The sequence below is a fragment of the Gymnogyps californianus genome, chromosome 5 (genome assembly GCF_018139145.2).
Source record: "Gymnogyps californianus isolate 813 chromosome 5, ASM1813914v2, whole genome shotgun sequence".
Classification (NCBI taxonomy): domain Eukaryota; kingdom Metazoa; phylum Chordata; class Aves; order Accipitriformes; family Cathartidae; genus Gymnogyps; species Gymnogyps californianus.
The window spans coordinates 20,927,633-20,954,864 of NC_059475.1; the positions used below are offsets into that span (position 1 = coordinate 20,927,633).

The following is a 27,232-nucleotide window of genomic DNA, read 5'->3' on the forward strand; positions in this document are numbered from 1 at the left end:
TCAGTCACTGTGATTTAACACAACATCACATCATAGTGGGACATTCTTCCCTAAGTCTGAGCATTCAAGACTTTAGTCTTACGTAAATGGCTGTAGGAGTGATGGGGGTACATCCTAGACTATGCCGATTACCCACTGAATCACCTTAAAGTGGCAGCTGAAACTAGCTGTCTGGCTAGACAAGCAATAGTTTCCTTTAAAAGATTGTTTTGTTGTGGGGTTTTTTGTGGGTTGGTTTAACTCTTATACCAAAAGTCACATTTTCACCAGTTAATAGCAGGTCCTTTCACCAGTGACTTGTAAGGCAATGTGGACACTAGGACAAGAATTCACGAAGTGGAAATATAACCCAGCCGTTTCAAGAGTGAGCTCAAGCACAAGTTGTGTTTACAAATCAACTGAAAGGAGGATTAATCAGTAGTTTTAAACTGCCTTTATGAAAAACAAGTCAGATTAACGTCAAAATAGTTATGGTCAAAGAACTGTTTAACTACATTTATACTAAGACTTACGAATATGGCTTCACAAGACAATATCCCATTACAGATATGCCAATACATTTAAATAGCTGCTTGGTCAGCTTATAAGTCAGCTTTAACATTCAGTGGCTATGAGTAAGAGAAGGCTGTGCTCCAGTTCCTGTTTGTCTACTGCAAGTCCTCAAAGAAAACTTAAAGAACTTGCCCTTAATAGGCAAGTCTACAAAAAAATCATACCAGGAAGAGACTAAGCATTGCTCTCTGCTCATTAGTTTTGACTTACCTGTGTCCCCACTAAGTCTACCATACCACACCTGGGGGAATCCCACCATCTTTGGAACGAATTTACATTACAAAAGGCACAAGATGGAGCATGCTTTGCTTTCCTTCAGGGCCTTTCCTTCCCTTCACCCTCAGAAATCACAGTAGCAATCACAGTACAACTGCAGTTCTGGGACTTACGTGAAGCAGTCTTGCCAGGGAACTTTGTAGCTTAGTTTCCTCTCAGAATTTGTTTAACAAGCACCATCTCAACTCTAAGAAAGGGCTTGACCTCTGATGCAACCTTTTATTACAGTTAGCACTACTGTCACTGAGTCTCCTTCCCTTTTGGGTTCCGAGAAGCATGAAATGCAATGGATGAGTCAGAGGACAGTCTCCACAGGCTTCTTGAGACCTTCAGCTTACCATTGGAATACAAAACAAGGCTTCCTACAGAATCAAGGCACCTATTACATATCAGTCCTTTTCAGCTAGCTGCAAAGCACTATTCCGAAATGTTTGTTTCAACCCCTTTCATTACCACTGCCATTCCCACTGGATTTACTGTGTGCAATAGTATCTGTTAAATGAAGCCTTCAGTAGCCTAGAGAAATTACCTGGCTATTCATACTACAAAATACTTCATCTGGTGTGCCAGTAAAATTCAATATATGCTAGTAACTTTTACCTTTGTTTTTAGGGTAGCTAACAGGACAGAGACAGTAAAGTGCTTAAATCTAAACCTTTTCCCACCTCCAAAACTACAGACTTTGGAAACTGATCTTCAGTCTACTTTTCATCACTTGCTTTAACCGCCTTTCTTCCCCACACTTTCTATTAGTATTCAGTTATACAATAAATGCTAAAGACACATTTCAGTAGAAGGTATATCCCGCAGCATTGAGCCTAAAGCTTAAATTAGTCTGCCTTTGGAGGTAAGCAAGAAAGTACTTCCAGCATAGATTAAGGCCAGAAACAGCATCTATTTTATCCTGCAGATATAATGAAGAGTTAAGAATATCAACTATGATGTTTAAGTGCTTTATATTTATTACAAAGTATTAATAATTGAGTGTATGGAAAATGATTCTCTACACTAGAGAATAAAATGACAGCTTTTACAAGTTATACTATACAGTACATGAAATGCTGCAGTTTTTCAGCTGCTTGAAACAGTATTTGCTATACAAGTGAAAAAGGGTAGACTTAGAAGTTTATTATTTATAATACAGTGTGTTAGAAAGCACAAACAAATAACATTCAAAATAAACAAGCTCCCAAAAATCTAAAGAAATCTTTAGATGACATGTACACAGATTATACTCAAGTTTCAATATACACATTATTGTTCCCCACAAGACACTCCACTTTACTGGATTGCTGGAACATGATGAAAATTGAAGGTGCAAGAAAAGCACCTCCCAAGACATGTAAGCATTGGATGGGCAGAACCGCAATTTCCTGAAGTGTTCTCCACAGTCTTTGGCTCTACTATTTCTTACAGCCATATACTGTAGCAACACAAGAAGAGAGATGGGCTCCAATTACAAGTATTGTCAATGCCAATCCAGTTATCTGGGGAGTTGCTAGAGCAATTCAAGGCACTCTTCCCAGTGCTGCCAGCCCACAGAACCCCCTGTGCAGGACACAGCATTTTAAGAGACAACCAGGCTGGGCTAAAGCATGTTCTTGAAGGACATGGAATGAACAGTTCAAGACAAACTCCTTCAGAGTGTCCAGTTCAAAGTTCATTCATACTTCACAGGCACACCAGCTTAAGAGAAACATTCACATATATGTAGATAACACTTTAAAGCATACTGCTTCAATGTGTTTAGTTGCTTTACGGTTAAAGTGGTGTAACATATCAGCAGCTTTGAAGATAGTGTTCATGGGGCATGTTTGAACTAATCTCACAGTAAGATTTTAAGCCTACTTCACAGTTTTAACAGTTGTCTCCTCCACTTTTCCTTCTCATTAAGAGGCAGTGTCTACAAGGAATCATCTTTTACAACTGTTCTGCTTACAACATAAACCATAATGCCAACACCCCCCTAGAAAATGTACTCACAGTAACACTGTTTGCTCTGATGCATGTGGTATTGACACTTAATTGTAAGCTTCTCCCATAATACAAAATACCTTCTAGATCAAAAAAATGAAAGATATTGCACTGTTGTATTTTACTTTTGCCTCCCAATCTCATTCCAAGTATTTACGAAACTGTAAACAAGTCATTTTTATACAGTCTTCAGTACTGTACACCTGCGTTCCAAGGAACTGGAATTCAGTGACACCTTCGTTAGAGATACAGTAGCCTAAGCACAGTGTAAGTTCTGTCCAGCTGCCCTCTTCATACAGTAACCACAGGCCACTCCTCCCACATTCACACCTTCAGCTTCCTCTTCTGATCAAAGTATGCATCAAATCTGGATAACGCATATTCCTGGAGAAATAAGGGACATTCAGTACTCAATACAGTAAACACAGCTGAGTTTTCTTATTTGGAATGGGGAAACATAATGAAGGTATTAACTGTGTTACCTTCCTAATCCATCATCTCAATGCATTAATTAGCTCTATTTGGGAAGGACAGTATCTCCAGAGGTGTTCTGGTCTCTTAAAGTTTCCTCCGATCTTATTTCAACTCTAACACTATTAGCTGCTGCCAGCATGTCAGAAAAAACAGGAACTAAAAAGGTCAGGATTTCACTAAAAAGGATGGCTTCTGCAACACTTCCTGGAGGATATTCAGTGTACCTGAAAGTTATATCACTTTACAGTACACTAAACATGTATCAAGAGTTAGACTGATCCGTTTCTCAAGTACAACAAGCTACCTGGCATTGATATTGTTGCACACTGAATATCAACATATTGTCAAGTGCACTTTGACTACACAATTTCCAAATTCACACTTACTGCATGCTAGCTTTCCTCTTGCATGGGATCTCCTATTGCAGAAAAATACTTCACTGCAAGACCTGACACATATGGCTGTAGTCTCTCTACGTAACAATGGGAAGAATTTCTGAAGTTTTTTTATGATCTTAGATGTTCTTTACATTCTTAAGGAAAGAGCACAAACTAACAAATTGATTTGAAAAAGTTTTACTCCACTTAGAAGATATTAGTTGCTGTGAGAGGGCATTTCATTTACTTTCTGATAATGTACCACATGTTACTTAAGAGTACACATTTTTAGTTACATGAAACTACGATTAAATAACTTACCAGGTAACCAAACTCAATGGATGAGATCTTTGCTTGTATAATAGACCACAGACCCCAGAAGAAGTGCGATGCAAGGGCAAACCTGAAATTACATGGCTATGTTTATTGAAATACTCAGCTAAGTCACAACACCTTATTTCAATATCCTGTTACAATAGTATTCCCTAGTTTGGGGATGTCCCCACCTTTTCTTCAAGTATGACATGATAAAAATAATTCCATTAGCTTCCCCGTGGAGTAGTATTTTTACTCCACTAACAGTGTATACCACATATCTAAAGATTACAATAGACAGATTTTTCTTTACCACATATAAATAGCTTATAATCTCTCTTGGCTGAAGTTTCTCCACCCAGTGAGGTATACAAGTATAGGTATCACAGTGGAAGTTTCAACATACCAGTTGTTAAAGACAAGTTACCTGTTAACTTCTATCAACACTTCTTCTTCTAGTTTGGACTTCTCTTCATTGCTCAGATTTTCAAAGCCATCATGGAATGCAGACAGGTAACTGGAGATAAAATGAAGCTGGAAGGCAAGTAAACAGTTACAACTCTTTGTCTCAAGACATATTTGCTTCTTTCAGAACTAGGCAGGCCTTTTAATAAGTTGTCATTTATTTTTTTGAAACATTGACAGTGCTGGAGTTAGCTTTAAGATTAATGGTGGTTCTACTAATTGCTTGGAAGTCTGGTTTAAGAAAAGCCATATTAGGACAGACAACATTCTGCTACTGCCAACTAATTTCACAGCTGCAGTCCACAACTACTGGACTTTTTGTGGTGGATAGCTACATGGCACATAGAAACTTGACAATAGCTATTCAGGATAGAATATTTACTATGATTTTTAAAGCAAAGGTAGTCAGGCTTACAGAAGGTGTTATATTTAAGGAAGTCATGGAGGAAAGGTCTTGGGACAGAGTAAGTCCAACACAGAATTGGAAAAGATAGTTAAGATTTGAAGACTGTGGACACTGGCATTTTGTTAATTATGTCTTATGTGTCTACCTGTTGCTTCTTTGAAGGATATTTATGAACACTAGCTTTGAAGAATGGGTACTTCTCATACGTGTAATCATACATCCATTCACAGAAGTGATTTCCAATGTCAAATCCTCTGAAAGAGAGATAAAGACCGAGTACCTCAATATTTGCATACTAGCAATCTGGTTTTGCTTAAGCAAACCTAAAATCAAGTTTAAAAGCACAAGGCTACTTAGAACTTACAGCAGTTTTGCTAAAGGAGGTAGAGAACTGATGACTAGAATACAACTTTTTTGCAAGTTATTAAAATCAATTAGTAAAGATGGGCAGTTAAGAATGAAAGCTACCAGCTACATGAAAATACTAGACTTTGATACAAAGTTTTATACCAATGGAGACAGTTAAAATACTTGAGAATGCACTACATCTCAGCACGAAGTCAGAGACATCTCTAATGTTAACATTATTGCAGGCAAAGAGGTCATACTCAAAGTATTTAACATATCCCACTTTTACATTATTGGAATTCAGGGTTCTATTATGTTCCAGCTATGCTAATGTTTAATGATCCCAATGACTCCCCACAATTAGATCATCCTTAAACACAGGTACTAGATGACTGAGGTAAGAACAGAAAGCATTTTGTGTAACCATGTAGTGAAAAATCTAGGATTACTCTCATCTGCATAGATGAGAAAGCTATTTGAAAGGACTGAAGAAAAAAAATGCAAAAGTAAGCCTGCCCTACCTACATATGTACACACACACAATCTACCATTCTCCTCATCTCCCCACTAGAAAGAAATTTTGACATGCAAGCAAGAAGCCATTTGTGCATGAATAAGCCCTCCAGTCTAGACAACCAAGGAGCTCCAACAACTTTGATTCTGCTGTATGCCTATACTCAACGGCATCAGGACCAGAGCTATTTTGACTAGTTATATTTGCTGTCCACCACTAATAGAGAAGAACACAATTCACTAAAATAGACAGATAATCAGCAGTGCAGCTCTTGCTCTCACCATAGCATATAGAAAGTAATACAACTTCCTGCTGAATAGAGAATAGTGATTTACCGGTAATTATAGCTGCTGTATTCGAAGTCAATGAGCATCAGCTTTTGGTTTTCTGAATTCTCTCTGCCTTCCAGAAGCAAGACATTACCTGAAGATTTTATAATAATACAGCATATTCAATAAAGTCCCAGGAAAATTATAGAAAAGCAATACTTTATTTTAAGAAACATTGTTCAGATAATCCCAGGTACCCCTTAACATCTGCACAGAAGAACGACAGGAAAAGCCAAGTTGCACTGGCTGTATACCAGCTCATTGAAAGTTGACATATACTATAAACCTTGCAAACCTGAAAGTAAGGAAGTTCTTCTGTACAGGCAGAGGTAGATTTGCTCTCCCAAGGGTCCTGCTTCTCCAGTGTTTAGCTTGCAGCTAACTTGGGTGACAGTCAGCCTTAGCAGCCCTTGCTGAATTGTTTCTTTCCACAGCTTGAGATCTAAATGATGCAGTATCTCTCATACCTGCATAGCACTATCATTGACCACACAACACTTGGGATAGGAATCGCTTTTCAGCGGCCTGAAAGCCACAGACTGATCACTTTGCTATTCTAATATGTGGCACAACTGGTACATATAGAAAAGCTCAGCCTTTTCCTCTATAACAGGGAGATTGCTTTAGCTGTCTTTCAATTCACTTTTTCACTAATTCATCTGAAAGACATCGAGTCTGCCTCTGTCAAGTGCCAGCTAGTAAATAAGTTTAGAGTAATTTCAATTTCTGCAATAGTTTGTCCCCTCTCCACAGGTACATCTGTTCTCTATGCCATACCCTTGCACCAATAGAACAAGCACAGTATTTCGCACTCCCACCCCCACCTTGGAAATTTAGGTTCCAAAGCTTGCCCCAGCCCAATCATGCTCTGACTCCTCCAGTACTGCACCTTGCCACATCAGCAATGAGACCTCGAACTCCACCACTATTGAGCTAGCTCTTCAGATCTCAGATCAGTGGCTTTTTCCCCTCATGCTACCTATCCTTATGTGCCTATCCTCCAGGGCAATCCTCTTCCAGGCCAATTCCTCAGCCTTAGCTAACAAGGCTGGGACTCCTGAGAACAAAACAGCCCTGCATATGGTCCCAGTATAGCATCCTTCCAGCTCAGCCCAGCTTATCCACTGTACAGGTGACAGGAAGCACAAACACAGCATACCCAACACGTTCAGCCCTGCCTCCTTTTCATCTCTTCAGAGAACTGGCTCAGAAAAATTGTTGTTCCCTCCATGACTCTCAGAGAGAGCATACTAAAAAGAGGTGGATAAGGTTTTCCTAATGTTTCTTACCAGTACAAGCTGAGCACTGCTGAGTCAAACTACCCTAGTCTCCATTTTCACCATTCACTGTACTTTTTCAGTATCTTTCTTTTAAAAGGACTAAAGTATATCCTACCCTGATCGTGTATATTGCAGACAGCTAAGAAAGGTACAGTCTTAATAGAAAACACCCAAGGCTCCCATCAACTGACCTGTACTAACAGAGCATGTGTACATGCTTGGCTTAATCCAGTTATGATACTAGACGTTCTCTTAATTAGCCTGAAGGGTTGCTGAAGCCAATGCACTTTGCAGCTGTTGCATACTGGGAGTGCACAGGCTGCTGTTTCAGGTCAGCTGCCAGGGCAGTACCTCAATAACATAACTACCTCTCAGAAAGCAAGCAAGTAACCAGAAAAGGCTTAATACTGCATCATTGAACAAGGTCATGAAATATTAGCAGCTTACCTTCTTGACAGTCATTGTGGCAAAATACAACTGGTGATGAAGTAGCTTGAAGCATAGCTCTAGAAAACAGCAATACAGGATCTTGTAAGTAACAAATCACTAAGTTCAGTTCCACCTCCAAGTAAAGAATTGATTTTGTTCTAAGAATTTGAAGCGCTATTCATTTCTAGCAAGATCCTATTTTCTCAATTAGGAGCCCAAGATCAGGACAAGGAAGTCAGACTTCACTGATCAGCAAGTCAGATCAGCAATTGTTCGTATCAATTTGTAGTCACATGAGACTCAGGTTGGTTACAGAACAAAAACAATCCCCGACTTGTAAAGTAAAATGAGTACAGAGTATTATACTGTATAATGTGTTTGAACAAGTATACAAATTCATACTGACATCGTGCAAATTGGAAGACAGTGGTAGACAAAATAAGCCTACCTTAGATTTTTCATTTCCTGGGGGAGATTGTAACTGAGGAGTTTGTTCAGTTTTCTAGTTCTGGATTCTCTTGTAAACTTAATCCTCAGCACTTGATTTAGATATCTGTTAAAAACAGAGACAATAGTAAAGCATTTGTGACAATAAGTATATTTGTCTTCCCATACTAAGATACCATTTAAACTAAAAATCAAGAAAGTTTAAAAAAAAGAGTTACTAAAGAAAATGTTACTATTCTTCAAGGTAATTTAAGTTCCTCAAGTAACTATGAAACAGTTTCTGGGTACAGTGAGAGCTTGTGCTCTCAGGCATTCAGGAAGAATCATCTGCTTATCAAAATTACAATAGGTCACTTTTTTTCCTTACTTTAAGGTATTGCATAACTTACTTTTCCATTGTTCCAAAAAGCCACTTAGGTTCTTTATTAAATGGCATTTTCATGCCATGAAATCTAGCCATCTTCTCAGCTATTTCAGCTGATATGTCAGGTAAGCTTAGTTCTTCAGTACTTAGTTTCCTGCTCTGTAATAAAATACAGTATTCTTAAAATACAGTTAATTACAACAGTGTGATTAATTACAAACACTAACATTAGTCTCTATATAGTATAGTATAGTATAAAATACTAGCATAGTACTCAAGCAATACACTGTTTTCATCCCAAACAAACTTACAAAATTGCTGTCTTTGGAAAAGCAGAGTTAACCAGCATAGCTTACTTATGACTTAGTCAATTCTCTTCTAGATCAAGACCTGGGGAATATCACATCTCACACTAATAATATCTTCAAAGCAGATTGGGTATAAATATTTAAGAACATCAAAAGCATCTGCTCTTGTTGCTGTTAAAGGAAAGCGTTACTCCATAGCTTCCAATGCTATGTTTGGTATCTAACAAGCTTTTTATCTTCATTTATTAGTCTCTGCTACAGCTGAAGAGTTTTTACATATCTCTCCCTGGCAAGAGCTATAATTGGGCTCTCCAACACCCACTATAACTGTATCAAATTACAGCTAGCAATTACTACAGGCTGCCAAGTATTCCATTCCCACATCCCTGCTTTTCTGGGCAGTCCAGAGACCTTCTTGTCATGATCAATTAAAATAGCTACCAGCAGCCCACTAACTAATCATGAACAGGACTTACAGGAATGAATTCCTCCAGTCGCCCTTGTGGAAAGATTCCATACAGCTTTGGGCCAAGAGCTCTCTCTGCAAGAATGGCAAACATAACACTTTCCAGAACCATGGCTTCTGCCCCCTACAAAAAAAATTAAAGCATTAGTTGGTGCTTGCACAGAAATGAACTTAGGTGTGCACAATAGCTAAACTGCTACAAAGTGAGAAATTTTAGGGTTAGCTTTAAAAAGAAGGCTCAACATTTTACTAACCGAAGTCTCTTGACTGATAAGAACTCGTAGTTAACATGAGAGCAATAGAAATATTTTGCTTTCAAGTTTAAAGCTGGGGAGGAAAATCTGTATTACTTAACAGGTACTGTTGGTGGGCCAGGTCAAAGGAAAACTATGCAGAACCAAACCACCCTCTCCTCCCTAACCTGTGGGAACTCTGCAAATTCATTTCCTGAAGGAGTTTATCCTACTGAAGCACGGCACAGGAACGATAACTATTATCCTTGGCTATTTTAACACACTTTGGAACACTGCTTCACAAAAGGACATTTTAACCATGCAAGTGAATGAAGTGAATGACTGAACTAACTAATTTTTCATTTAGAAGAATGACTTAGGATTTGTTTCCGTTAAGCACATTTTAGGTCTTTGCTCTTTTTTTTTAAAGAGAGAATAATTTAAACTCCTGCTAAGGAGTATGTGTGTGTGAATAAACATTCTTCCTTTTCTACCTCCAAACATACCTCAAGTTTCAATAACTTTTCTTCAAGGTTTTCCTTACATCAATAAACTCAGTGATAACAGTCACAAGCAGACAGCTTTTTAATATGAATGTTTAAAAATTAATAGAAATATGAAATATGTCTCAAAAATACAGTTACAATCACTGAAGTATAGCTTTCTTGATGGGTAAGATTAGCTGTAAGTAAACACAGAAGCCACAATATAAATCACTACTTCTAGCAATTATGTGAATCAGAATCCAGCTGTACTTAAATCCTAGAGGTCTAAGCCTCTGCCTACTTTTGAGCAACTCATCTCAGTCTGACCCATGACACTTAAAAGCATAAGAATTAAGAGCACAAAATTAAGAAAGCTCTCAGATATTTCTGACTACAGAGCCTTTGCATTACTGTAGTCACTGCAGTCTCAGTAAATAACTCTTTCTACACAAGTTCTACTCTTGAGTACGCTCCAGGCAGTTCCATTGATAAATTGTTTTTTACTGTCCTACACCTTATTATTCTGGCATCCTCGAGAAATTCTAGCATTTCACATTGAACTGTAGGAAGGACTCATGTAACTATGTTCTGAAGCATTAACTTCAATAAAAAGTGAAAGAGTCATCAAGAATCAAGTCAATCAAGTCATCAAGAGTTTAAGACTATTTGCATATGAATGTATTACATCCATGTCCTCCACTGTTTTTCCATCTCAACTCCTTGAAGCAGAACTAATGCACCAAAAATAGGTACTTTTGATCATTTCACATGCCCTCACCACCAGATCTGAACTTTTCAGTTCAGTTCTGAAGCCTAATGCCAAGCAACAAAAAGCAAATTAGATACAGGTTACTGAATGTCTACTCCATTATTAGCCAATACTGAGTTTGTCTGTGCCTGGTACAACACCAGGGTGTTTTAAAAGTCTGATTACAGCAATCCTGTTGGCTGTTCCCATTAAGATATCAGTTCCTTGTTTTCACATCCTATTGAAAAACCAACGCATGATACTTGGATAACAGCAAGTGCCAAAGAAATATTCTTCATTAAGATGTCCCTTAATGCATCAGAATTGACACCCAGAAATAGTGAAATTTCCAATTACTCAACAGTGCACTTCTGGGTTACTTCTGCCACATGTCTGCCTAGCCCTAGTCCTTTAAGACATGCTTAAAAATTTAGAACCTTCAGATAATCCACAACTACACAATTGCAAGTTTGTAAACTTCTGTGTCAGCAGTGTTAACAAGGATGACTGCATCTCTCCATGAAAGATCTGCGTCAAGATTCAAAAGTACAGGCAAATATTATCTAAAAGTAGCAGCATAGGAATATTCAAGTTTGAATGCTCTGGTGCCTGACTCTTAAAAGACAAAGAAGTTTAGAGCACCTAAAGAACTTCCTCTACTGTAACAGAATGGTCACTTGAAAACAAGTCCAATGAGAGCTCTGGAATAATACCATCTATGTATCTCGGGCACAAAGGCTTCTCCTTCATAATACCTGACAGACCTTTTACCAAGTCTCCTCTCCATACACTACTGTCAATTATAAGTGTGGAAATTACTGAAGAACATTAGAAAATGCTATCACATGCTTCATATATACATTGAACAAATCTAGATATCTAACTCTTCAGTTAAATGTTCACCTGATGACTTCTTTAAAGGATCAAGCTTTGTAACTAAGTAAATTATGTATCTCAATGCCTTCAAATACTTTGCAATATACTTATACTGCCAAGACAACAACCTGTTGTTTTAAGCTCTGAAGCTCTCAATTTTAATCAGTTTCAAACTGATGTAACCTTGAGCACTTTTATTTAAAACAAGCTTCTGGAGAAGATTTGACCTCTTGCTTTTAAATGAATACTTAGAGCCGAACATTGCATTTCAAACCTAAGAATTATAAACACTCTTTACAAGACTTTTCCAGTATGCAACTCCCATTCAGGCACGGAGAGATCAAAAGCCTTTCTATACTTCAGTTGAAGTATAGAACAAAAAGCTCACTATAAAATACATGAAATAGTAATATTTAGAGGAAAATTACCCCTAACTATAGCAAAACCAAGGTAAAACATAGATAATCCCTGTTAGAAGACCTTATGAGCTTACACAAGACTATCCCATCTCTAGTCACAGTCATCAAACACCAGGCAGCTCAGAATAGCTACAATGCTTTTGCTAGTGATCCAGAATATTTTGGGATTACCCAGAGGTTTTTCTTCTCTCCAAAGGATGACATTAACTCCTCTGATCAAACCTACCTACAATTTTTACCTAGACTCAAGAAAATTAATGAATCTGTCCTGACAGGAATTCTTGAGTACGCTGATCCAGCAGTGAAGTTCCAGCACTATGAGATTAATAGCAAAAAACAATAACCTACCAGCATAGAATCACTATTTTCAGGCAACAAACGAAGAAAGTTCTGAAGTTCAAAGCCTTACTTCCTGTACTGCAAAAGTTCTATGAGCTGTTGGCACCAAGGTGGGGCTTGTTTGGATTTTTGTTTTCTTTTATAACTTTAGGAACTTTTTTTACTGGATTGGGGCGGGGGAGAAATCGAGCCACCTCCATTTTTCAACTCTGAAGAAAACTGAGGAATCAAACCAGTACATTTTTCAGTTCAGTCTTGGTTCAACTGATTGAAGCTGTTCCAGTAAACTTAACTGAAAGTTCAACAAAACTTCAAAAGCAGTCATTCAACAGCAAAAATTTTAAAACCAGTTTCAACTCACTAGAAAAAAAACCACAAGTGCTTGAACTGTTTCAGATGGCATTCCCAGAAGGCAGAAAATACAATGGGGAAAAAAGCAGCACTTATCAAACGAGTAAAATGTACTTCTCCCTAATCACTGCCAAAACCATTACAGAGCTGAAACGACAGTACTGAACAAGGAAAGCATCTGGCTAACATGCTGCAATGTTATCCCTTACTGAAAAAAAAAAATACTGCCAGGGTAGAAATCTAAATTACCAAATTCTGTTCAGATGACTTTATGAAAAATTACACTCAGCTAAACACTATGCTGCATGAGCAGAAATGGTTCCAAATGCAAGAACTTTAAAGTTTGCAGACACAGATGATCCAAGCACAATGCTAATCAGAAACACTTCATCTTCAAGAGGAAGTTCTCTCCAGCTCCATATACTTTCCTCAGAAGAGTTCATCAATGTATTATAAAATAAGGATTAGGTAAAGCAGAGTACCGATCTTCCTCTACTAAAGAAATAAGAGCCTAGTATTAGAAATAGTGGTACTGATACCAATGTCAGAAATGGTAAGCTGCCATTTAGGGTAAAATTGGGGGGTGTTTCTTGTTAATGTGGAATGCTTAAATCTTTCCAAACTATGTACAGACACTCACATTATGATGTTACTTCTATGAGCAAATAGATTTCTTCATTACTGTTTACGGTTTCTAGAAACAGAGCCCAGACACCAGGTGGAATAACTACTGGTTTAAAACAAGCAGGATCACCACATTTCTCTATTATCTATAAAAATCTGTGAAATAAGCAAATTTAATTACTCACTTGCAAGTCATTTTCCTTCTGAGACTGTACAGACTCTCCTTTATTACAGGACCTCTATGAATGAGAAAAAGCAAACACAATGAGAAGATGAAATTTAACATGATTAACCTGCAACCACCAGAACAAAGGGAGTAGAAGTGCCAGCTACGATTAACTAGATGTCTCAACACTGTCTTGATCTGTGACCGCTACAGCACTAGTATCCATTTGACCTCTGACCACCACACTATTTCAACAATTCCAAAATCTTTCAAAAGGATGTGCCAATGAGACCAAGCCACTCCTGTAAATAGCCTGAGAGCTCATTTTTAGGTATGTTTTTATTATTTCCCAGTATTTCAAAACAAGATTTCAATATATCATAAGCTTAGAGGAACATTTTTAACGAAGAGAAAATTAAGTCCCTCTGCATAACATCTGGGATGATATTCTTCTTGCAGCTAAAGCACTTAAGGATGCATTACAGAGATTACAAAATGAAGCTTGCAAAGCACTTGCTTTCTTCTATTACCTTATTTTCCAGATTTCTTGTGACTAGAATTTCCTTATTTATAGTGTGCTGTCTAAGCTATATGTACAATGTACTAATGGCCATGCAAATCCCAGACTTTTCTTCAAATGAACTGCCCATGTAAGCTAAAGGTGTCTCAGTAAGAACTGTAGTATACTAGCAAAACTTTAACCAATTCCATGCATAATGTATTGTGCTGGGATTGTTAACAGTCATTATAAAGCAGTTACAGAGTATCAAACCATACCCTCAGCAACTGAACCCTCAATGGCACATGCTTTTAATAGAGCTGAACATTTAAATTCAAGATGTAATAAAAACCTTGTCCTTTAAAGGGCTTGAAGGTAAGGAGAAGAGAAAGCAAATATGTGCTTAGGATTAGTGACAGTTTGTGGCTGCTACTTATGTTGCAATTCCACTGTTGACTGTTTAAACCAGACTAGCTTTAGAGGCCCATAAAGGTAGCCTGCATCTCCACTTTCTGAACAAAAACATTTGATTCATAGAACCGTGTGCATACCTTTCTGTTCCAAAGCTCTAACATGTCCAAAACAAGGGTGGAAATATGAACTTAATGGAATACAGTTAAGCAACACCAGCTGCCTTAAGTACAATACAACAAGCTAATGATTTACACAAGCTATGCAGTTACAGTATTTCAGAAGCTATAGAAGAAGTATAGTTAACATGAATCGATGGTCTTTCAGCAAGTACTTCCCATTCCACTAGGATAGTAAGTTTAAAACAATACAATATGAAAACTACTATTAGTTTATATTCCTTTCAAGGAAATTAATAAAGTCAAAACATACTCACTAAAAGCTAAATGCATAACTACTTAATAGTATTAAAGTCATTTACAGAGAGCTTCTCTGAACAAGCATGTCCTACATCAATACCACTCTTGCATCTTACAGATTTTTCTTGAACAGTCAGAAAGTTACTCACCATCCAGGAGTCTTTCCTGATTAATGGTGCTCTCAGAATGGTTCAGTTCATCAGAAGGTAAGCAGATTAGGCTTTTCCCTAGAACCTGAACTGGCATCCACTTTCCAGAAGTCATACTGTATAAAGAGCTAGCCAGTTCTAAGAGTCCACCTCAAATTAGTGTTTGCCTAATGTTAGCCTAATGGCATCTACTGTGCCATTAGAAAGAGACAGTTAGGGACGTGTACTGCAGAGTCATCAGAAAAGGAGACTTCTGCAGCATCCCTTCCTCTTTTCTGTTCCCTCGGCATGGAGCATTAGTGTCCAGAGGAGAATGAATACAAAAGAATTTGTAAATAACTTGCAAATATGAATGGGAGCTTGGAGAGGATCAGTCTTCACAAGTGGCCATGTACTCAGCCTAGAATTAGGAAAAGTCTCCAGTACATGCAGTCAAGGAGAATAAAGTAAGCAGGATGCAATTTTATGTAACAGAAGTTTCAGAGTTTAACAGATGTTAAAGTGGTAGGATTTGATTGTTTTCTGACTGCACAATCACCTATGAGAACAGTGGTTCAAAGTGAAAAATCTCATACCATGAGGTATTTGATCTACATATTAGCTCATGTGTTCTTGGCTAAACCAATCAAAGCTTCAGGTTTTCCATAAACTCTAATAGCTCACTCCAACTTATGTCCAATTCTGGGAGCTATTTACTTCAACAGCAATGAGGAGATTTTAATTACCCAAATAAGAGATGATCGAATAACTGCTGGAGGTTTTTAATCACTCTATATGGAAATATTAACTAGAAAGGGACATGTGTTCTACACTTTTAAGATTTCTTTAAATATTTGTTCAGTGCTTCTTTTATTGTGGAAAGGTTTATTCTCAAAGCAGACTAAGAAAGCTCACTACAATTTTACTAAGGGAGGACAGCTATATGCACAGAGACAACAGAAGTTGTTATAGAGTCTACTTCGTGATCATATAAATTGACTTTAAGGCAGGAAGCTTCAGGTACAAGATGAAAGTCCTAGAACGGGAGACATTGCACATTATCTGATCCATGATCAGAAGATGACCAGACAGTGTTTATACATCTGGCAGTTTGACACAGAAAATTGAGTTCTTCATCATTTTCTCCCTAAAGCCCCAAATTTATTTCTCTTGTAGCTGGAAGATGAACTCTGTCAAAAATCCCAAATTATGCTTGGCAATAGAATTCTGTACAGACAAGGAACTTGCAACTTTCTTCCCCCCAAATAACCCTTAGCTCTGCCCACAAATTTATACCCTACATTATAACTCCATTTTTCTGAGTTTATTGCAGTATATTGAAGTCTTAAACTACTAAAGCTGAGTACTTTTAGACAAACCCCTAGGAATTCAAATCCCAAGGAATTACAACATTACAAGGAACTGCCTGACATGTTAGAGGCAACCTATGCAGGGGAAACTTTTCTTAATTCTACAAGCTGTTGGAATACATCGATTTGAACTTCAGGGTATGACAACACAAACCAGTTTTAGATTCAGCAATAACTATTTCTGCTTCTAAGAACTTGCCACTGATCCCTGCCAGACCTGAAGGAACTGATACTAATTTGCTGAAGTCCTAGAATCTAGCATGTGAAGAATTAATTCCCAGTTCAAGCCCTACAAAAGCCACAAGGACATTTCTAATCCTCTTCATTTCAAGTTACCATTCTCTTATGAGGGAGCAGAGGAAAGGAAGGGGCAAGTACTTTGATATTTTGTTATTGCTGTAAACATTCAGATGCACAGACAGTAGCTGGTGCTACTTAAGCCTTATTTTTAAACAATGAAATCCAGTACTAAAGAAAATGAAAGCTGTAGAGAATGCTCCAACTTCAGAGATCTCATACTATACCGTGAATCGTGTCTGTCACCTGGAAACCAGAGTGCTCTAGGCACGATCGCATGGGCAAGCCTGCAGCAGAGAACACATGCATATACAACTAAAGTGGTACATTACCCCCAGAATACCCTTAACTCCACCCAACACAAATATATCCCCGTAAGAGGTGCTTGGTTTCTTTCAAGCCGTCTGCCAGTGCCAGGGATTTGTAGTTACTCCATGCTACAAACAGACATGGACACCAACAACCACAGAAGACGTTGATAATTACAGTTACACAGCAGTCTGCATTTTATTTAGTTACAAAAAATAAAAGGCAGCAAGGCAGGTATGGAAAAAGATTTACCACAGAACTGTGGCAACCACTTATACTTATTTTGCATCTGCTCACATAGAAATTGAGAGACCAGAGAGGAACATTAGGTATACTGGTTTGTTTTTCCTCATTGATATACAAGATTTTGTTTTGGCTGTTGCAAAGTAACAGAGCCCCAGTGAATCAGAGTTCAAGGTTCTTTTGACATGTGGAAAAGAATGGGAATCAATCCCCAAGTTACCTTTTGATAGGTGAACTTCAAAGAAATTCACCTTAATTTGAGCTGCTTTTTTTTGTTGATGCTATCTTATGTTGAAATCCTACCAGCATTTCTAAGATGTGGGAAGGTTTGGTTGTTCTGAATTTAAGTAGAAACACTACAGTGATCTGCATATGAAATCCAATCTTAAAGTCCAGACATTAAATGGCATATTGTTGGAGAACCTTTTGTTTCAGTTGTTTTAACACTGATATGCCAACAGTTAAAGACATTTTGTCATAAGGAAGTTTTACTTCCAATGCTCCCCTTTAAATTTAGCAACTAAGCTGGAGCAAGAATAAGTGAAGCAGAGTAAGACATTTCCCTTTTCTCAATGTAGAACATATCTGCATTGTGCCTCAAACATTTGAGTTTTAATGTGGTTAGTACTTCAACCTGTCACAAGCACAAATACTTGTCTTAAAAAAGTTCTGCTCAAGGATATACTCAAGAGAAGTCCTTGATTTTTAAACAACCATGCCAGTGCGACCATTCATAATAATGGCCAAGCCAGCTCAGTTCATCTCCCCCCAACTCCCCCCAAAACAGTCATGCACACAAAAAACTGGCTTAAACATATCAGCTATGACAGAAGAAGGCACAAAGCCTTCCCTGTGTGGCAGCTTTAGCCAACTGGCATGGTTTATATTGGATGAGTTTCATGTACTGACATTTGTGTCTTCCAAGATTCATAATAAGCAAACTGGGGCTATTTTCAAACTGTAAAAAAGGTTCCTTTAAAAGGTGGCTCAAAGAATTATGGTGCCAGTATCATTCATTCTTAAGTTAGTATCAGGTATCTATTTTTCACTTCTATTCAAAGTTTTAACTTAAACTTGTCTTCCATATGTACAACAATTTGGTGCAGATTGCTATAGTATTTACAGTAAAGGCATAAGAAGAGCTGATATTATCACTGTTTTGTGCTCCAATTTCAACAGAAAGTAAAATGGACAAGAGTTAAAACATGCTACAAAGGCTTAAACAAACAACTGGTAACTACTAATACCCAGTGGCAGTTACAATTAAGTCATTAAGAATTAAGTCGTGATTTTAGCATAAGGTCTCAAAACTCAACTTACTTAAGCAGTGTCCCTTAATTTCTATAGGGCTTTAAACTTAAGCAACATTACTGAAAAATACCAGATTACTCCCTCGTAACAGGCTTGTCATAAGATTCTGCTTATGCCACCCAGAAATTCATAAGAATCCTAAGTGAGGTTTTCAAATACCCCAATAAAACAGTTTGCTTATATTTTAACGTGCATTTAAGGTAGAGGGGCTGGAAGAGACAAATGTTTGTTGACAAAAATTGTGAACCTCAATGCAATCTGAAAGTTTTACCTTGGGACTTTCTCTGCTTACTTAACCTTTAGTGAACTGCACCAACAAGAGCAGTCATTTCACTGCCACTATGGAAATAAAGGAAGTTAGACATCTCAAAAGATCCTTCAACACCAAGAGTAGAAAGGTTAGAAAGTTATGAACACACTTTCAATTTTCAAACTGAATTAGTTCTGATTTTAGAGCCCAAAATTTTATTTTGATTTCTTCGGTGGATAGGGGCACAGAAAAGGCAAGTTAAAAAAAACCTTGAGGGAAGAGGAGGGCAACCAAATTCTAGAGTCTACTTTACTTTTCCTTTGAAATATAAGGGAAAGGCCACATTTCTTCAAGCTCTTGGGCAACAGAAGTTCTACCATTACAGCAGTTTTATAGCCCATGTTCCTACTCAAGCCTTCTACATATTAAGTCAGCATTACCTTAAAGCCATTACTAATTCTGAAAAAAATTCTTAGCATCAACCTTAGGAGTAATTTCAAAAAAGTTTCTCACCACTGTTTCTTTCACTTTGCTTTTGGTTTCTTGTAAACTAAAGGAAAGACTATTTAAACTTGAATTAATGAACTTCTACACACTTTTCTTGTTTAACAATTTAACTTTCCCAACACACATATGGTGGTGTAGCCAAGCATTTCATGCTATTTCAAACCACTGGAATCTTTTACATATTTCTGGTAAAGTCTGCTACCATGGGAAAGTTAATAGCTCACATAGTATAATAACAGAACACTTTAAAGCCAGTTAAGTGACAGTATCCAATGAGATTTTTAATAGTAAGTTTGGTCAAGGCAGCAGAAGCAGGAAGAATGGGCTGAAATTTCAGGAACAGTCAATCTCCTGCAGATATTGGATCAGTTATTCAAAGCAAGTGACTGAATACTGGAAAATATCAAATTAATGGATAGTAAAACCAGACCCTCTAAGTCAAATAGAAACAATTGCCAACATCCAAATGTAATTTTATGAAGCTGCAATTTTTCACAAGGTTAAACACTTATGATTATTTATTTACAATATAATCAAGTGCCTAGCAGAGATGGGTAAGAGAAGATCTGCTGTACATTCGTACAGTAAGAGCCTGTAAGCTTTAGAAGAGATCACCTTTACAAAATATTCTTGATTTTAAACTTTACGATTTGAAACAGATTTGCCAACCGCTCCTCTTAAGGTTTGACAAATTTCAATGCTATTTACATTTTACTGACCGAATAAAAGAAAAGTAACATTAGAAGAGTTCTACAAACATCTGGTTAAGCTTCTATGCCAGCTACGAGGCATATCACACATTTAGGAAAGCATGTTTTGGAATGAGATAGCTGTATGGTATTGATGTTTGTGCTTCATTTTTATTGTAACACTATAGATCAAATTTTCCAGCAACACAATTACCCATGAAATCTAATAAAATGCTTGAGCACTGTACAAGTTTGACAAAACCTTCAACTTTAATCTCCAAGATTCGTAAGTGCTACCAAGATTAAAATTAAGCAGTTTAGTCTCTTGCAATCTTACTAGTTATGCCAAAGTCCTACATACTGTACAGAAGCAAACTTTAATAACTTTTCTGAAACACCACAGTCCAAACTTAACACCATAAACAAAACATTACTGATCAAACGGACAGCAAATGAGCCTTCAGCTGATACACACCAGTCAGGATCTGTATAGAAAGGAGCATAAGTTCTAGACAATAAAGAAAACTGCTTTAAGCTAGCAATCTACCCCACTACCACTAAAACACATTCCCAAAAGGATAAAGCAGCACACACTTGCAGTATGTCACAAATGAAGATCTCCAAACATACTACAATTCAGCTACAGAAACCCTCCCACTCCCAAAGCACTCTACATACTCACCATCTGCAGGATTGCACCATATAAGCGCAGGAGAACTTTCCGTGGTTCATCTGCAACTGTCTCAATGGTATCAGGTAGCGAGCACTGAAACAGCATGTTGCTGAGGCCACCTCTATCAAGAGAAAGGTGTTTATCAGCTAACTTGGATGAGAATACATGTTCTGTTTTCTACAAATTAGAGGCACACTAATCATCCTTTTAGTATGATTAACTGATCTACTCTAACATTAGAAACCACTTTCCAACAGTACCAATAACTTGTAACATACAGACTTCAATAAAAAAATTGGCAGCTTCATGCTTCTTAATGTATAGTTCACCGTCAAGATAAATTACAGCTCAAGCTATGAACAAACTGATGTAAAATGCAACAGGCAACTAAGATAAGATGTAGACTTCTGTTAATTATTTTCAGGACTTCGAAAGTGATGCTGGAGTCTTGTCAGATACACTTGGTTGCACAAGCAAGCCAGGCAGCAGAATAAGCTTAAAACTATGCAGAGAGTATAAAACCCTAAGTTTTAATTAAGGGCTGGTATCACTGGGATGGCAGCTACAAACATTTAACCTGAATACTTGTGCTACAGCACAGCTGATGAAAGTCTTACTTACACTATCATTCTTAGGAACTCATTTTCAATTTTGAAATTTACAATTAAAGCAGTTCTTTATTTTAAAGAAATTGCTCATGTATTTGTCAAAACTAAAGTCACCTTCAGAGTCCTGTGCTTCAATCATTCAAGGGTTATGCAAGCATGCTGGCTTTTCATATAATTACTGTTTTACAACAGTATTCTCACAGGAAAAAGTGGCAGCATTTTTTTTTCCTACAGGTTTATCAAGCTAGATAGATACTAGATTAGAGACGCTAAGTTTCTTGATTTCTAGTAGTCCACTAAGAACACCAGTCTACTCAGCCCACATTTTCTTTACTACATTGTCTTTCTTCATCCTCTTCATTATCAATATGTTCATTAATAAGTTTTCAAATTTCCCTTCTGCAATAGATTTTCCCTATTACTTCTTCCTCTATTACAAGAGGAAAAAGTACTGAAACTTTGGTTTACTTGCAAAACAGAAATGCAAATCAGCTCTACTGAAAAAACTTGTCTGTCTCACCATTAAAGAAAGAACTTTCAAAAACAGATACAATCCAAATATAGTAGCTAGCAGTAAAGGGATGAGGTAGCAGATTTAAGTAGTAAGTAATTTTACTTGTAGCATGCTACATAACTTACTGCAGTAACTCTAGAATTTAAATAGTAGTACCTCTGTCACATTGTGATTTCCTTCACAAAGTAATGCAGTTTTTCATAACACTCAAAACATAAGTGTTTAATATTACCTTGCAGTGAGATTTGATTCCAGGAATCCATGGCAGATCCAAAATGCAGTGGCTAAAATGCAGTTCTTAGTTCTAACCTGACACTCCTCTCAATGCTTTTTCAAATATTTTTCTGGGTTCTTTTACAACAGTGAGGAAGTAGTAAATACTTTCTGGAGAAAAAGGCTACCAAGAAGTAGACGACCTGTATGTATTTACTGGGAGATGATACAGAGAAGAAGGCCTGGCCTACATATCCAAAGTCAACAGTTGAGAAGGAAAAAAGAAATCTCAAGAAAACAGGGTAGAACAGCAGCTGCACAATATGCTCAAGAAAGAAGACAGAAGAGAACCAGGTGGCTGGGCAGGCATCCAAAAAAGGATGTTTAGAGATAAGAGATATGAAGTAACTTTGAACCATGAAGGTGAACAGGTATTAAAGACAGACAGATGGGAAAGGATATCAAACAAAGACCAGAGCCAGACCATTCAGACGCCATCAGAACATTGATAGTTATACCAACTATATTTCTGACTTTATTTAAGCTGTGCTAGACAGTTTTTTTTTTAAGAACATTTGCCACCTTTTCTAAGCCTCTGATGTAGACTTTGGTGAAAATATCAATACTTAAATAGAAGAACTAAACACATTGAAATCCACTTTACAAAAAATACCAGACTAGAGCTCAAAATCCAGTACAAACAGTTACGTTACTTATTTAAACACATTCTCAGCCTGCATACTGTGCATGAAAGTACAGAAACTCTTCTTTTTAATACCTCTCCAGCCAAACAGGAGTGTCTTACTGAGGCTAAACCAGAAGCCTCCATTAAACAGAAGTTTCACTATAGTTTTATGCACTTAAGACTTGAAAAATTACCTCTAATCAAGGAAATCCATACGGGAGTCTAATAAAAGGTATTGTTCTCCTGAAAGGTCAGTAGACTCAGCAGCTTCTTTAAGGGTCAAAAGGGCATATCTCACTCTTATACAGATAAAGCTACCAGTTAGTCTACTGCTACAAATTACTTAAAGGTAAGCGCTTCCAAAAGGGTCATCTATTTTCAGAGCTTCCCATAGCTTTCCCCAAATCACAGCCACAGCAGTTAGATGTGCTTATATACTTGCATTCTGATTAGATGCAAATCTATTTCTTTGCTCTCAAACAGTAAGGACTGGACCCCTTCATCCTATGATACCAAGTACCTAACATCTGTTCATGAACATGATTTGCACTAATGCAGTCAAAATGGCAATACTGACAGACACACTGGAGAATGCACACTGGGTGCTTGACTTCTGTGAAACTAGAATCAGCAAACCAATATGATGCTGCATTCTCCATAGATAAAAAGGGGTGAGAAGACTTTTGCCAAAATAAATGCAACTGCCAGTTAGCATGGTTTTACACATTCTTAAGTTTCAGCCCATCCTCTCTTCCTCCCAGTCCAGAAACCACCAAGTCATTTTGAAGTAGTGTCATAGAGGGGAAGTTTCCAAGAAATGCAAGAATAACTGTGCTAAAACCTAAGGCCTTAGAAAACAAGTACCAAAGTCAGCAGTACGCAATAAGGATGAAAACAGAATTAAGCAAGTCAGATTACAGACATATTATCAGACCAGTTATCTAGGAATAATGCCAGACTATCATTATCTAGGAACCGTATCAAGTCTTCTAAAAATTCTCTCCCTTCATAAACTTATTCTTATCACGTCAAGTGAGGAGAAATGATCTAAAAATACAAATACTATCTGCACTGGCTTTCAATGAGTTGCTCATTTTTAATAAGGCTTTTAAAATACATTTAAAAATGAGCATGATGGGTTTTGATTATACTTCTATTATCAGAGCCTTGTCAACAGTTCATGCTCTCTTAGCTAACTGTGGTAGATCTGCATGTATTTCATCTATCAACAAAAGTAGAAACACTAGGAAAGCAAACTCAGGACTCAAGGGGAGAAGCTGACAACCATATCCTTTGAAACTGTATGGGACTCTACATTTGATCAGGTAGAATGATCAGCCATTAAGACACTAGACAAGCAGTCTGTAAAAATGAAACTCTTAACACCAGTTTAACTAGTATACAAGACTGATACAAAAAAGAGACTATTTAATTCTGCAAAGATCTCAAACACATCACATATGGCTTCTAGAAGATCCCCAATTTACATATTTCTGCTGCCAATATGCTGAGTCACAAGTACTTGTTACTATATACGCTAAAAGATGATTCACATCATCGATACGCAGCATTTACCTGCTAACTTCTGAATTTCAGAACGGTCAGGGCTACACCAAAAAAGGCACTTTTTTTCTCAGGAGGGAGCTCCGTATTCGGAGCAGAGGTTTCTACCAGCTCCATTACTTTCACCGTCAAAGTCCAGGGCCCCTCCCCCGGCTCAGGGCCGAGACGCTGCCGTCGCGCTGCAGCGCCAGCCACCTCGCATCACCATCACCACCCTCTCCTGGGCGGGGGTGGGGGGGTGTTGACGCAACCAACCCAGGGCCTTCCACCTCCCCCCCGGGCGAGACTCCCCGCGCCGAGGCGGTGGGTCCAGCCGGCCTCCCTCTGCCGCCATCCGCATCACCCGCCCCGCCGCTGCGCGGAGTGGGGGATGCCCCCGCCGCCCCAGAGCGAATGCGGGAGGCGGATGCGCAGTCGCTCCCCACGCGGCAGCGAGCCTGCTCCCCTGCGCCCAGAAAAACAAATTTAGGAAGGATTTAGAAACAAAAAAAAAAAAAAAGGAGGGAGACCCTCATCGCCCGCACCTCCTGCGTCAGGATGCGGCTCGGACTCCCAGTGACCAACCGGCCCCGCCCCCTCCCCACAGGGACCGGCCACCCCCCCACCCCCCCCTCAGCGCTGACCTGATGGGGTTGACGCGCAGCTGCTCCTCCCGCAGCCCCCGCCAGGCCCCAGGCAGAAACTCCTTACACCATAGATACGCCTTGCGCCGCGTTCGGGGGTCGAGCGACGGCTCCTCCTCAGGCGGCGGCAGCAGCAGCGCGGAAGGCGGGGTCGTGGCGCCCCCGCCTCTGCCCGCCGCGATGGGGTCTTTCCTCTCGGGGTCAGCGTGAGCCAGTGGCGAGGGGGGCTGCCCGGCGGCAGGGAGGACACCGCCGCCCCCGCCGGAGCTGCAGCCGAGGAGGAGCCCGAGCGGGGAAGGGTCGGTCTCACCACTACAGAACTTGGTCTTCATAGTGTGAGGCGGCCGGTCAAGAAGGCAGCGGGGAGGGGGCGCGGCGGCCGTTAGGGCGAAGAGCGGGCGGGCGCGACAACTCGCGCGCTCTCGCTCTCTCACCTCGTGTGCGTCCTTCCGCCGTTAGCGCCAGCGGCGAGTGAGCCGTAGGTTCGCTCCCGGTCCCCCCTTTTATAGCAGCTCGGCACGCGGGCCCGCTCGCCTCACGCTTTTTCCCTCTGTCCTGATTGGCTCCTGGCTTTCGGCTCCAGCCGGGAGCGGGGGTGGGGAGGGGGAGAAGTTGCGGGGAGCGCGCGTGCCTTCTCCCAGCTCCCGGAGCGCCTGGTGATTGGTGCGCGAGGGAGCACAAGGCGCTCGCTCGCGCTGTCGCGGCCGCCCCTGTGCGCGAGGGGCGGGGACGGAGCACGCCGATTGGCCGTTCCTCGGTTGTCCCGGTGACGGGCGCGCGCAGCTCGGGGTGGGGGGCGCAGCACAAGGTGACCCCTCCCCCCTGTTCCCCAGAAGGGTGGCGGCGCGGCCGCTGCAGCCGGCCTCCTGCCGCCGGCCCGGCCCGTTAGATCCCCTCGGGCCCCGCTTCCCCTTCCCGCCGGGATCAGCCCTGCCCCCGCCGCCTCCCTCTGTGCCTGCCGCTGAGGGCTCGGCCCCCCACCTGCCGCTCCCCCTCGGCCCGGCGGCCGCCGCTGAAGCCTGCGGAGGATTTGACGGGGGAGGTTCGGGCTACAGCGGGGGCTCGACCGGGGTGGGGGGCTGAGCCGGAGGTGAGCACTGAGGACAGAGGGAGGGAGCTGGCCGGGGCAGGGCGTGGGTCACCTCACAGCGTGCTGTGGGGTGGAGCTGCCTTCGTTGCATCTTTGGTTATACGGTGTTTAATTGAGCTGGTACTCCTTCAGGGCTGACCGTGCCAAGGCCTTGTAACATGCCGGTGTCATTCACTCCCGTGACTTGCCACTAAAACGTGGGAAATCTCTGTGCTGTACAAAGTGGATTACAGCAATCAACAATATGTTTATTTAAACTCTGCTTCTTATGGGAAGTTACTGAGTTACTTAGTTATCATGTGTGACGTCTGATTCATGCCTATATGGTAAACTGCTCTCTCTTGGCTCAGGAGAAAACCATACCTGAATGGAATGGTAAGTTACAAGAAGAAAAATCATTTCCATATGCAGTGCTTCCAAGTTGAGTTTCTTTGTTAGTTTTGGCAGTGGAAAGACTTTCTCCTGTTACGGGAAACGTCAGCACCTGCTTTCCGGTCCTTTGCAGCACATGAGGAGTGTTGGAGCGGTGATGTCACAGCCAGCTGGAAGGAGCCGCAGCTTTCCTGGCCCTCCTGCAGCCGGAGGGGATGAGAATGTTGCCTAATATGTTATATTGCCTTGTCATAAATGAACAGTAAAGGAATAAATCACCTTTAAGCTTTGAACTACCTTTGCACTTCTCTGATATTTTTCCTCCTTTGGCTGTTCTCCCTTGATGGTGTTTTACTGTATATAAGAGAAGCTTGTGGGCTCTTTTAATAATAGTTGCCATTATTGTGGCAATAGTTGTTAAAGATGGGGATTGCTGGGTTGCAAGGGACTTCCTGATACGCTCCTTCCCTCATCCCTCCCCAAACTATTTCACCGCATGGGCTGCTCCCTCATTTTGTCTGCACATTTCACTTTGGCACTCCAGTGCTGGAAAACCCCCAAATAGCCCAGGGATTTTCTGAGAAGTGGCAGGAAAGCTCCAGAACTGGCTTCAGAACTGCTTTGTGCTAGCAAAGCAGCTTCAGCACAGCCAAAACTGTCATGGCTGAGGCATACCAGACCCTGGTTTAGATGAAGAGTGATGTATGGGTTAGAGATGCCAAACTGGAACAGAAGAGACACGGATTCTTTTTTCTCCCCTTTGTGCCTCAGCTCTTCATTATGAAATAAAATCCCTTAATCTGAGCACAGACTAGGATGCTGGAGAGGGAACATGCAGTGGCTGCTGGAGATGGCAACACAGGGCTGCGGAGAAGCCCTTTCTTTTGCAGGTC

At 39.9% G+C, this 27,232-nt stretch overlaps 1 protein-coding gene across 4 annotated transcripts; it reads right to left on the reverse strand.

Moving 5' to 3' along the window:
- Positions 1–1,936: 1,936 nt before the first annotated feature.
- CHKA (choline kinase alpha) lies at positions 1,937–25,334 on the reverse strand. Of its 4 annotated transcripts, none has more exons than XM_050898064.1 (12): positions 25,312–25,334; positions 20,681–20,792; positions 13,585–13,638; positions 9,335–9,448; positions 8,576–8,709; positions 8,188–8,292; positions 7,758–7,816; positions 6,037–6,124; positions 4,985–5,093; positions 4,396–4,502; positions 3,975–4,056; positions 1,937–3,186 (listed from the first exon to the last, which is right to left on the reverse strand). In XM_050898064.1, the coding sequence occupies exons 2-12, from the start codon at positions 20,774–20,776 to the stop codon at positions 3,127–3,129; spliced, it is 1,008 nt and encodes a 335-aa protein (XP_050754021.1). In that variant the 5' UTR covers positions 20,777–20,792; positions 25,312–25,334; the 3' UTR covers positions 1,937–3,126. The 4 variants fall into 4 exon arrangements, with proteins under 4 accessions (XP_050754021.1, XP_050754018.1, XP_050754019.1 ...); XM_050898061.1 differs by lacking the exon at positions 25,312–25,334 and adding an exon at positions 24,878–25,292; XM_050898062.1 differs by lacking the exons at positions 13,585–13,638; positions 25,312–25,334 and adding an exon at positions 24,878–25,292.
- Between the last annotated feature and the right edge of the window lie 1,898 nt (positions 25,335–27,232).

Coding starts and splice junctions, on each gene's coding strand:
- CHKA (XM_050898061.1), bottom strand. CDS start 25,209: ATGAAGACCAAGTTCTGTAGTGGTGAGACCGACCCTTCCCCGCTCGGG. Junction 13,639..20,680: donor ATGGTGCAATCCTGCAGATG/GTGAGTATGTAG, acceptor TCTCATTCATAG/AGGTCCTGTAATAAAGGAGA. Junction 3,187..3,974: donor CCATTGAGTTTGGTTACCTG/GTAAGTTATTTA, acceptor TTATTTCTCCAG/GAATATGCGTTATCCAGATT.